General features: G+C 38.6%; 1 protein-coding gene across 6 annotated transcripts in view; it reads right to left on the bottom strand.

Moving 5' to 3' along the window:
• jmjd1cb (jumonji domain containing 1Cb) overlaps positions 1-12,206 on the bottom strand; it is a 304,442-nt gene that overhangs the window by 57,546 nt on the left and 234,690 nt on the right. For all 6 annotated transcript variants that reach the window (XM_041210479.1, XM_041210481.1, XM_041210483.1 and 3 more), the window contains 3 exons: positions 3,153-3,258; positions 2,793-2,917; positions 2,156-2,299 (listed from right to left, as the gene is read on the bottom strand). In XM_041210479.1, the coding sequence (XP_041066413.1) occupies positions 2,156-2,299; positions 2,793-2,917; positions 3,153-3,258 (375 nt within the window). The remainder of the gene's footprint in view (positions 1-2,155; positions 2,300-2,792; positions 2,918-3,152; positions 3,259-12,206) is intronic.

Here is a 12,206-nt window from a genome sequence, read left to right as displayed (position 1 = left end):
ATGAATTGGGGGATAGTTTATTCCAGGGGAAAATACAGATGGAAGTAGGGTAGCTGGATCCCAAAATTAATATTCATGAATAAAGTGGGATGGCACATTTTCAGTCCTTTCTTTCTCCTGGCCCCAATAATCTCCATGTGTTATACTTTGGGCTCTATGTTCCAAGGGGAAGATCTGTGTAATTCTTGGCATAACTAGTCAGTTACGCTATTTCAGGAAAGTCCAGATCATTATTGCCCAGATCTTATGAGCAATAGCAGTGAGTGTCATTTGCCACTTCACTCAGAAAGTGCCCTGATTCAATGGAGCAGCACTTTCCTAACAGGAACTTCTGAGCTCAGCTTCCCCAGAAATGCGCAGCTCCCAGATGAGAACTCCATCAGAATGGAACATATTTGGGGGAAGACATGACGTGCCCCTGTTTGTACAGCATGAGTTTAAATGTCCAGTCTGACTGTCAGTGAATGGGTAGGTGGATGGGGTAGGCAGGTGGGTGAGGCGATTGGGTCGGATGGAAGGGGGGTAGTCAGGTGGTTGGGGTGAAGCAGCTGGATAGTGGATGGTGTGGCAGGGATGGTCAGATCAGGGGGTATGAGCAAGTCAGGTCAGGGGGAGGGGTCACTGAGTTTGGTTGGGCTGATGGCTTGGGGGGGGTGGGGGGTGAGCTTAGTGGTTGTGTAGCTACCCAGGTGTCAGACTAGGTTTTAAACAGTCTAATGTTTCCTGGGTAGCTATCCATTTAAGTACATCTGAACTGTCCGAAGTCTCCGACTCTAGCTTAGAGTCAGAGACGTTGGCAGAGGGTGGAGGGGAGTGGGGAAATTGGCCTCTGGAAGTTGAAACATTCTGGGCAATTCCCACGTAGGTTTACATCTCAGAATTTCCACAGAATCCCAATACGTGTGTTCAGTCGTACGTCTGAAGACTAGAAGATTTGGCCCATATGTTTATCGTTTGCATCTAGTTGCCATCTGATGTGTTCTTTTGAAGAACAGGAACTAGCATGAGTGGAAAGCAAGTTGGACCGAGAATACACAATCAAGGTGGATTTCAAAAACAGGAATTAAAACTGTAGAGAACATGAGCAATTTACATGAAAGAAACAAAAATTTTTGATCTCAACTAATAGCATCAATCTCATACACGAATGGGGAACAAAGGGCAAACAGATTAGTGGCAGAAAAATCTGAAATGTGTAGCAAGAATGTTTTAATTTATTTTTCTTTGTTTCTACTTTCAAACAAAGGCTAATAGCTGTGAAACTGGGAATAATTACAAAGCAGTAACCTGATCAAATTTGAGGCCACAAACATCACAATGGAATAATATAAACATGGAAGTAAATGAATAAAATGAAGAAAATACCTAAAATTGTGTGGCAGTCAAAAGTGAGATCAAATTATGCACTCGAAACACATGAAAAAATTAAAAAATGCACAAGGAAAGAAAAATAGGAAAACTAAGCAAGATTTTAAAAAGCTTGCTAAAAATTGACTGAAACATCAACTAGATGAGTATCAAAAAAGTAAATCCAGCTTTGTGCTTTTTAAAAGTGCAGCCCTTCAAAAGAAATTGCTTTCCTGTTAGTTTCTGTGGAATCGCTATTTCAATGAATCAATATGGCTAAGCTGCTTAAGCAGTTAATGAAAAAACCATGACAAGTCCTTTTCTGTCACAGGTCAATGTATTGTGCCACTCCCACATCTAATTTGCGATGTGCTATACTTAAGTTTTCAATATATAGGTGCATTTAGAAATAAATACAGAGCACACATTTGATTAATGTTAAGTTTCTTCTTTCATAAACAGCTACCTTTCTCAAACAGGCATTGAAATAAATCACAAGGTTATCACAAAGCAGAATGTTGGCATTGTCAAAAAATAGTATAATTGAATAAAGTATAACCAAATAAAATCATACACATAGAAAGCAACACACACATTGGAGTTTAGATGAGTTACTCATCACTCCAATTTGAGCATCTGAACTAATTAATCAGATTACTGCTTTATTATTCCCAGATACACAGCTATTATTATTTAGTTAAACAAGAGTAGAAACATGCAATGATTAGAAAAACATAATTTATAGGCTGGAAATCTAAGAGCCTTTAGCATCCAGCATTAAATAATTCCAACTGGCTTAAATACTCACATGAATAGCTGGACTGTTCTGATTGGAACGAGACCTTCGTCTTGATGTGATGCCTATGTTTTCACCTTTCAGCAGAGAATGAACAACATCATCCAAAAAAGTCATTTGTACCATAGAAGGGTCAACATTCTGTGGTTCTAGCACCTGGTTTGTTCACAAAAACAGGACAGCATTTATAATACGTAGCAAAAAATTTACTTACTGCAACTAAGTGAGAATACTGTATCTAAAATATTGCACTGAAAAGCGCTAATACTATTCAACATTTGTAATATATACATTAACCACCCTTGACTGCTATCCTGTGACCCATGCTAGAATGTGCATGTGTGGGCAATGTGTTTCATTACAAGCTTGTTGACATTTACTATCATGGTTCACATGTGAAAAATAGCCATTGCAGTAAGGTAATTTAACTTTCTAGCATCAGTGAGAAAGAACCATAATATAGTTCATCACCTTCCTTAAGGTGAAATATAAGTAGACACGTATAAAATAAAATTGCATAACTTAAGGTGATGATAATTTAACTAAAATTTGCACATCGTTCACATTTAATTTTTCTACATTGCACAATGCCCAGATTAACAAATAAATTCATAGAGCAACAATAAGAAATCTCTCCAAGTCAATTTACCTGATCATTCATCACGATCATAGTGCGGCTTAAAAGATCGTGATAGGTAATGATACCAGTGAACCACTGGGTGGCAGAATCTTGCCTGTACACTCGTACTCTATAGCCGTTCAGAGAATAGGGACCTGTAAGGAGCAACAAAGGAGCAACTGGTAACTGTGAAAGTACAAGAGATAGAATTGAAAAGAATGTTTTAGATCATTTCCTGCTGTTACAAGGATTGAATAACTTGTCTCAAAATAAATTATGTCAAACATGTTGCTCATAGTTTTGCATTAAATGAATTTAAAAATAAAGTTGGTAATATTATTCATTTTTCACATAATAACACAAGTGCACAAGAACAACACAAAATAATACCTTGCATAAAAATCTCCTGAACTTTTTGTTCTTTAACCCAAGCTTTCACTTCTTCATGAAGTGGAGGGTTGTCCCTGAGAACTGGGCTCAGACTGTCTATGTCGTCCTTTTTAAAAAAAACAGAAGCGTCTTTGTTATTTTGCATAGTTGTCTTGCCATGTTCCACTCATCACAAGAATTTTGCATCAAATTGCTTGAACTTCTCTACTATAGAATATACTATATTTTTTCTATATTTACTATACTTTTTTAAAAAAATATTTATTTATTTATTTAAAGGAGGTGGCCATAGAAATAACGAATGCGTTGACTGTCATCTTCCAAAATTCTGTAGATTCTAGAACAGTCCCAGCAGATTGGAGGGTGATAAATGTAACCCCACTATTTAAAAAAGGAGGGAAGGACAAAACAGGGAATTACAGACCAGTTAGCCTAACCTCAGTAGTAGCGAAAATGCTACAGTCTATTATAAAGGAAATGATAACAGGACACTTAGAAAATATCAATGGGATTAGACAAAGTTAACATGGATTTATGAAAGTGAAATCATGTTTGACAAACCTACTGGTGTCTTTTGAGGACATAACTAGCAGATTAGGTAAGGGAGAACCAGTGGATGTGGTGTATTTGGATTTTCAGAAAGCTTTTGATAAAGTCCCACATAAGAGGTTAGCATGCAAATTTAAAGCATATGGGATTGGGAGTAATATATTGGCATGGATTGAGAATTGGTTAGCAGACCAATGAAACAGAATAGAAATAAATAGGTTCTGATGAAGAGTCATACAGGCTTGAAACGTTAACTGTATTCCTCTCCACAGATGCTGTCAGACCAGTTGAGTTTATCCAGTTATTTTTGTTTTTGTTTCAGATTTCCAGCATCCGCAGTATTTTGCTTTTACCTAGGAATGGTAGGGGGTGACTAGTGGGGTACAGCAGGCATCAGTGCATGGGCCCCAGCTATTCACAATATATGTCAATGATTTGGATGAGGGAACCAAATGTAATATTTCCAAGTTTGCTGACGACCACAAAACTAGGTGGGAATGTGAGTGGTGAGGAGGAAGTTTAGAGGCCTCGAGGTGATTTAGACAAGTTGAGTGAATGGGCAAATACATGGCAGATGCAGTAAAACGTGGATAAGTGTGGGTCGAAAAAAACAGAATGCAAGAATGTTATTTAACTGTGATAGATTGGGAAATGTTGATGTACAAAGGGACCTAGATGTCCTTGTACACCAATCACTGAAAGCAAACATGCAGGCACAGCAAGCAGTTAAGACGACAAGTGGTATGTTGGCCTTCATTGTGAGGGGACTTGAGTACAGGAGCAACGATATCTTACTGCAGCTGTAGAGGGCCTTGGTGAGACCACACCTGGAGTAGTGTGTGCAGTTCTGGTCTCCGTACCTGAAAAAGGATATACTTGCCATAGAGGAAAGGCAGCAAGGGTTCACCAGACTGATTCCTGGGATGGCAGGATTGTTGTACGAGGAGATATTCGGCCGACTAGACCTGTATTCACTGGAGTTTAGAAGAATGATAGGAGATCTCATTGAAACATATAAAATTCTGTCATGGACATGCTGGATGCAGGGATGATGTTTCCTCTGGCTTTTTGGGGGGGCGGGGACGTCGAGAACAAGGGGTCACAATCTCAGGATATAGGTAGGCCATTTAGGACTGAGATGAGGAGAAACTTCTTCATTCAGTGAGTGGTGAAACTGTGGAATTCTCTGCCACAGAGGGCCATGGAGGCCAAGTCTCTGAACATACTTAAGAACAAAATAGATAGATTTCTGGACCCAAAAGGTGTCAAGAAGTATGGGAAGAGAGTGGGTGTATAAGGGATCAGCCATGATCATATTGAACGGTGGAACTGGCTCGAAGGGCTGAATGACCTACTCCTTCTTCTATGTTTCTAAATCATCCAGAGGCTTTGCTTCTCTTTTCTCTCTTCCCTCTTAGAGGGTCCTTAAAATCTACCCCTTGATCAAGTTTTGAATCATGTGCCCTAATATCGCCTTCAGCCTTTATAAATCTCTGGTTTAGTCCCAGTTCCAATATGACGTCCAATCCTGTGCACCATACATTAGGTGGATGCGGGACTTCAGTTAGGTAAAGAAACTAGAGAATCTAGGTTTGTTCTCTTTCGAGCAGAGAAAGTTAGGAGATTTAAAAGGGCTGTTCAAAATCATTAAAGGTTTTAACAGAGTAAATGAGGAGAAACAGTTTCCAATGGCATAAAATGTGTAACCAGAGGAGATAGATTTACAGCGATAGGCAAAAGAACCAGAGTCGAGATGCAGATTTTCTCTTTTAACGCAGAGAGCTGTCATGATTCAGAACACACTGTCACAGAGTCAGGGAAGCAGGTTCAAAAATAACTTTCAAAAGGAAATTGTATACTTAAAGGAAACTTTGAAAAAAAGAAAACATTGCAGGTAAGAAATGGACAGGGTAATGGGACTAATTGGATAAGTGTTTCAAAGAGTTAGTAATGGCTTGTTGGGAAAATCACCTTCTCCTAAGCATTCTTTGATTCAGGTTGAAAAAGAACACAAGAGAAGACACCCCACAGTTTATTGAACATTGTCAAGAATTGAGACAAAGGCCAGAAAACAGACCTGCAAGCAGACATACCTACTTATTGGTCTTGATTCCTTAAAAAAGGCTTGTTACTTTTATTGTATGTAGCAGTTCTCCTTTCACTTCAAATTAAGACAGGTCTTCAAATGAATTTGGAATAATATACCCTCAATCTCCTGCTGAGTTTTCAATCTCAGCAACAGTTTTGAAGAAGGACTAAAGCTAAGCGTTGGATCTTCTGCAAGTGTACAATTTTAAATTATCATTGGCAGCTATTTGAAAGTACATAACTTATTATCTTTTACATTAACACCACTTGGAACTAAAATATATTTTTAAAAAGGGAGAATAACACATACAAATAGATCTCCTTTCTTCTACATATGAAAGCTGTTCCCAAGTCCAACAAAGCTCAACGGTGAGATTTCCTTTGGCAGCTAACCGCATTATTCCATTCTAAGACTTCCCTTTTTCACACCCTATACATCACACCCTGGTAGTCTAATTTTACCCTCCTCAACTAGGGGATGAAATACCATGCAAGGGAGACTATATTTGTATCACTTGCAGGTACCAAAATGCCTCTCACTATTTGAAATACTTGCAAAAAGCATACAGATAAAATGACATGAAAATGATTTCAATTACAGAGAGAAGAAAAATAGACAGTACGAAATGAGATTTAATGAAAAATTCTTTTTCATGTCAGAATTCCCATCTTAAATATCTAGCTTCCAACATCAATGCAAGCTGTGGAGAGGAAGACAGAATTAAAGTTTCAAGTCCACATGACTCTTCATCAGAGTTATACGGACTCGAAACGTTAACTCTGTCTTTCTCTCCACGTGCTGTCAGGCCTGTTGAGTTTTTTCAGCTATTTTTGTTTCAAGATTTCCAGCATCTGCAGTATTTTGCTTTTATCAATGCAAGCTGGATGTTCAATAAGGGGAAAATTAGTAACACAAGGACAAAACCCAAATTTTAATCAAAATCCAGTTGTAAAGGATGAAAGGGTAGGACCATTGTTCTCATTTCTCAATTTGAAAAGTACCAATGAAGGTAAACAACCTACTCTAACCCATTCATTCTCCTGAACATTACAGTTCCAGCCAAATGACGTTACAGGTTTACAAGTAACATCTATAGAATAGTACACGGATGAGAGAGACAGACAGCAAGAGATTCATTCATTTGATGTGGGGATTGCTGGTTAGGCCAGCATTTATTTCCCATCCCTAATTGCCCTTGAGGTGGTGATAGTGAGCTGCCTTCTTGAACCACTGCAGTCCATGCAGTGTAGGTACCATCCACAATGTTGTTAGGGAAGGAGTTCCAGGATTTTGACCCAGCAACAGCAAAGCAAACATGTTTTCAAGTCAGTGGCAGAGAGAGGAATGTTTGTGGATAGGGTGCCAATCAAGCAGGCTGCTTTGTCCTGGAAGGTGTCAAGCTTCGAGTGTTGTTGGAGCTGCACTCATTCAGGCAAGTAGAGAGTATTCCATCACACTCCTGCCTTGAGCATTGTAGATGGTGGACAGGCTTTGGGGAGTCAGGGGTGAGTTACTTGCTGCAGGATTCCTTGTCGCTGACCTGCTCTTGTAGCCACAGTATTTATATGGCTAGTCCAATTCAGTTTCTGGTCAATGGTAACCCCCAGGATGTTGATTATTCAGCGATGGCAATGCCATTGAATGTCATGGGACAATGGTTAGATTCTCTCTTGTTGAAGATGATCATTGCCTGGTACTAGATTCTCTCTTGTTGAAGACGATCATTGCCTGGTACTTGTGTGGTGCAAATGTAACTTGCCACTTGTCAGCCCAAGTCTGGATATTGTTCAGGTCTTACTGCACTTGGACATGGAGTGCTTCAGTATCTGAATAGTTGCGAACTGTGCTGAACACTGTGCAATCATCATCGAACATCCCCACTTCTGACCATATGATGGAAGGAAGGTGATTGTGTATCAATAACATGCATGTAATGCTTTATCTTTTAAACTTATTTTCTACTTTGACCAAGGATTTTTACCCAAACGATACATATTGCACACAATAATAACATACTGAAGATTGTGGGTTCAAGTTCCATCTTAACAACTTGGGCACAAAATCTTGGCTGACATTTCAGTGCAGAATTGAGAGGGTGCAGCGCCCTCTAGAGGTGCCTTCTTTGAATATGAAGTTAAACTGGGGCCCCAACTGCCTTTCCCATGTGGACATAGGAATTGCCATCTCACAATTTCAACAGCTGCAGCGAGTCTAAGTCAATATTTATCACTCAACCAGTATCGATGATGCAGGTTATTTGGCAATCATTACACTAGAATTTGGCAAACCATGCTGTGCACAAATTAGCTGGTGTGTTCCTCCACATTATAACAGTGACTACACTTTGAATGTACTTCACTAATTGTAAAGACTGCTGGGACATCTTGAGGTTGTGAACAGTGCTTTATAAACGTAATCCAGAAGCCATGCAGAAAGCATTCCAAGCAATCTTCAGCAAGAGCCATCCAAAGCCAAGACGGCCGTCAACATAATATTAAAAATATTGGACCCAGAATACAAGTCCCACATTCTTCAGAAAGTAAAATTTCCACCTTCTGAGAATTACATCCAGGGCTATCTGCATAACGTCCTAAAAATTAAATCACAATAACCATCAGCCCCAAATCTCTACTTCATGAAAAACATAACCAGTAACAATGGTCAAAAACCGCATGTTTTATAACAGTACAAGTGATAACCTCCATCTTTCCTGAACATTGTCAGCGCCAAATGGCTCCCATACTCAGTCTGAAGATCTTAGCTGAACCAATTTAGCAGTATAAAAATCCATTCATCATCTTACGCACTGCAAAAAATATTATTCCAATGCTCTGCTTCTCCAAATACACGAACATACTCCGAATCATAACAAGCTCACTTCAACGTCTCCAATCACAAGGTGCAAGAACTGAAGCATCTGTAACCATCTCATTTGATGGTTTTCACTCAGCTCAACTTCTTTCAAACTGAATCAGATGCCTTATGCACAACTGATAATTTCACAGCTGAATTAAGTATTGCATGTTCAAATATGTGAAGGAGTCACTCCCCTACAGGCTACAATTAATTTCAAGCAATGTGGTTATTTAATAAATTAACCACAGCCTCAACAAACATCATTAAGTATGCAAAACAGAAAATTAATTCATAGTTGACAGGTTGAGAAAAATGTTCCCTGTCAACTGCACGATTACCTGCTGCAGAGCAACGTGAAAGTTAATACACAGGACGCCCACAAGTAGCTCTCCTTTTAAGATACTGCGTGTGTGGGGCCAAATGAAAAAAAAAATTAAAGGCACCGTGCACTTAAATGAACAGGTCATGCATAACCAAACAAAATTAAATGGAACATTGATCGAGAGGCTGTAGTGTTTTGTTTAGGATAAAAATAGGACTTGAACTGATCAGGGAAGCCAGCATAAGAAAGTTCTATTTCAGACCAGGATTTCCACAACCCCATTCCACCGTCACCCCTAGGTAAGGCAAAACAATGTTGGCAGAGATGGGAAGTTAAACAAATTAAAAGAAACATAGCTGATTTGAATTACGTATATTAGAACAGCTTGATCCAAATTCACTGACATTGAGACAGGTTTATTGTAGAAAGTACAAGGGCTGCTCTTACTGATCACAAAATAAATTTGCTCTACTTACATGATATAATTTCAACTGAAACATTTGTTATAAACAAATTCAAAAAATGCAGTACTGGACATGAGGTAGTGTTTCACTTTTTAAATTAATTTTTAAGATGCGAATGCTACTTGGCAAAGCCAGCATTTTTTGCCAATTCATAAACTAAATGGTTTTTTGTGCCACTTAAGAAAGAATCAATTATGTCGGTGTGGGAGTTGAGTCACAGTTCTGACAGGCAGGATAGCAGGTTAACTTCCTCAAAACATGTTAGTGAAGCAGTTGGGTTTTTATGACGATTCAACAGATTCATGCCCAGCTTAATTGATACCAATTTTTTAAAAACTGAATTCAAATTCTCAGACTGTCATGTTGGATGTGAACGCGTGTTCCCTGGAGTTGTTGTCCAGGCCTCTGGATTACTTGATGAATACATAACCAATAAACTACTATACCCTGTGAGCTGCTTCATCCTTACCAACAAATACACAGTGGAACACATTGATGTCACTACACACTGGTAATGCATTGGATTAGAATCAAAATATTAAACTGTATTTACTGTACTGATCAAAACAATAATCTGAAGAAAAAAGTCACAATACTGTAACATTTAAATTCAGCTGCAAAATCCGTAATTAAAATAAAAAAGGGCCAACAAATATGCCACGGAATGTCATATCAGCATTTGTGCCTGTGATCTTCCTCAAACAACCACTGATATTAATCATGTTGTCGTGGGGAGACACAGTCCAAGCACTACCCAATAGATTGGGGGTATAATGAGTTATGGTGTTAACCAGGCTGCTTTGACACACCTTCAGGGGTACAGGGAAATTGGGACAATAGGTAGGTCATCTGCACTACTGTCAAGAAAAAATAATTACTTTCTTTGTAAGATCATCGTTATTATTGGAAGATGAACCTTTCACACAGCGTAGCAGTAGGCCAAGCTGTAGCTCAAGGCAGTACTATTCTGAAAAGGATGATGGAAAAATCATGAGATAACTTGATTGCAGCATCAGTGATATCATCCGCTGGGCTACTATACAGTTTATAGTAAGCATACTTTAGTCTTGAAGCTCCAGTTTGATAAATATCTGATTAGGAGGGGAACGGAAAAACTATGACAACAGTTGAATGATGTCAAGAATAATTAATAAATCATGGTGGGATCCAGGTCAGGAAAATGTATTTTTTTAATTAAATATTCAAAAAAGAAAAAGCTGCATACATCAAACTTTGTCTATTTGAAATGTCCAAGATAATTTTTTAAAAAGCAGGTTCACACTACTCTTACATCTAGTCATTTGGTAGTACAGAACTTGAGTATTACTGAAAAAAAAGAGACAAGTCAAAGCTTTTCGTTTTGCACTCATGCCTTTTTCAGCATTACTCTTACATCTTACAACAAATTAATGGAAATTTATGGCACTCGCCAAACTGTGTTTCAGCAGTTCGCTCAAAAAGACAGGACAAAGCAGAGAATGGTCTAGTGCCCAGTTGTAAAGCTCAGAAAACTCAAACAAGGAACCATCTATTTAAGTTCTACTTTCAGTAGCCAATCACTTGTTGAGTTACATCGAAGGATGCAGGAAGGTTTTGCACAGTAGATACACCTTCTTCTAGAAGGAATCTACATTCCATCACATCAAGGTACAGAAACTCAACAGTCCTGGGTTTTTGCTTCCACTACCTTCCTCGTAGTCAATTTCACATGCAAACCACCATTAAAAACCTAAATTTGCTGTTTGCTTTTTTCCTCCTGCCATGGTTTAACTTCTTAAAGTTAAGTAGTGAAGTAGTGTTTCATATTCAGTTTTACAATTCAGGTTACAATCTTAAACATCTTTATTATGTCACCTCCTTTCTCTGAAAAACATTTTTTTCTGTTCTTCATCACTCAGTTCTCTGGGACTACAAAACAAAGTTGTAACTCTTCCTTGCACCAGAACTTTGTGTCATCCTTGTGTGTTAATGCATGAAACTCACCACAGTGCTCAGGACATTATCTGATTATACACTACTCCAGGGTCAAGCATGACTTTGTTTTATTGTTTTCGTGAAAGACTACAACATTCTAATTGCTTTGTTGGTTGTTGTTCCAACATATTGAGCATTGAACTCACCAATATCCCATGATCTGTTCATCACAGCCATCTGAAATTAATGATCTAATCTAAATAAAATATTCCCCTACTTGCAGCTGCATATAATTAGTTTCTCCACTGGATTATCAGTGCAATACACATACAGAGCTTTCCCTTCCTGCAGAAAGCTGCAGGAGATAAGAAACAGCTGTTTATACAACATGTCATGCGAATCTACTCCATGCCAGACCAGACAAACTCTGTAGTCAAGACAGGGGGGTTGTGACTCCACAATACCAAAGCAATCCAGCAATGCTCACATTGAACCACTTAATGCAAATCAACCATTAATTTGCAATAACTGTGAATTTGTAGCTGTGGCATGAATGGAAGGTTCTGACTACAACTGCCCAAGAGAGCATAACGCAAGGAGGAAAGGGAGAAAAAATGGGCAGGTCAGACCATAGAACACTACAGCACAGACATACAGAAATAGTCCTCATCAGCTAATTGCAGTGCAAACTAAACATCCCTAGAGATCTGCAGCTCCCATCTTAGTGGGCTACACTCAAGAGATGAGGGGGAGAAAGTAACTTATAAACAATTACAATCACCAGGGAAAGGATACTGACAAATTATTAGAACTAAAATCCCCATGGATTTCATCCTAGTGTCTTAAAAGAAATGTCTGCT

Source organism: Carcharodon carcharias, chromosome 17 (genome assembly GCF_017639515.1).
Source record: "Carcharodon carcharias isolate sCarCar2 chromosome 17, sCarCar2.pri, whole genome shotgun sequence".
Lineage (NCBI taxonomy): Eukaryota > Metazoa > Chordata > Chondrichthyes > Lamniformes > Lamnidae > Carcharodon > Carcharodon carcharias.
This window is presented reverse-complemented; position numbering and strand designations above follow the sequence as displayed.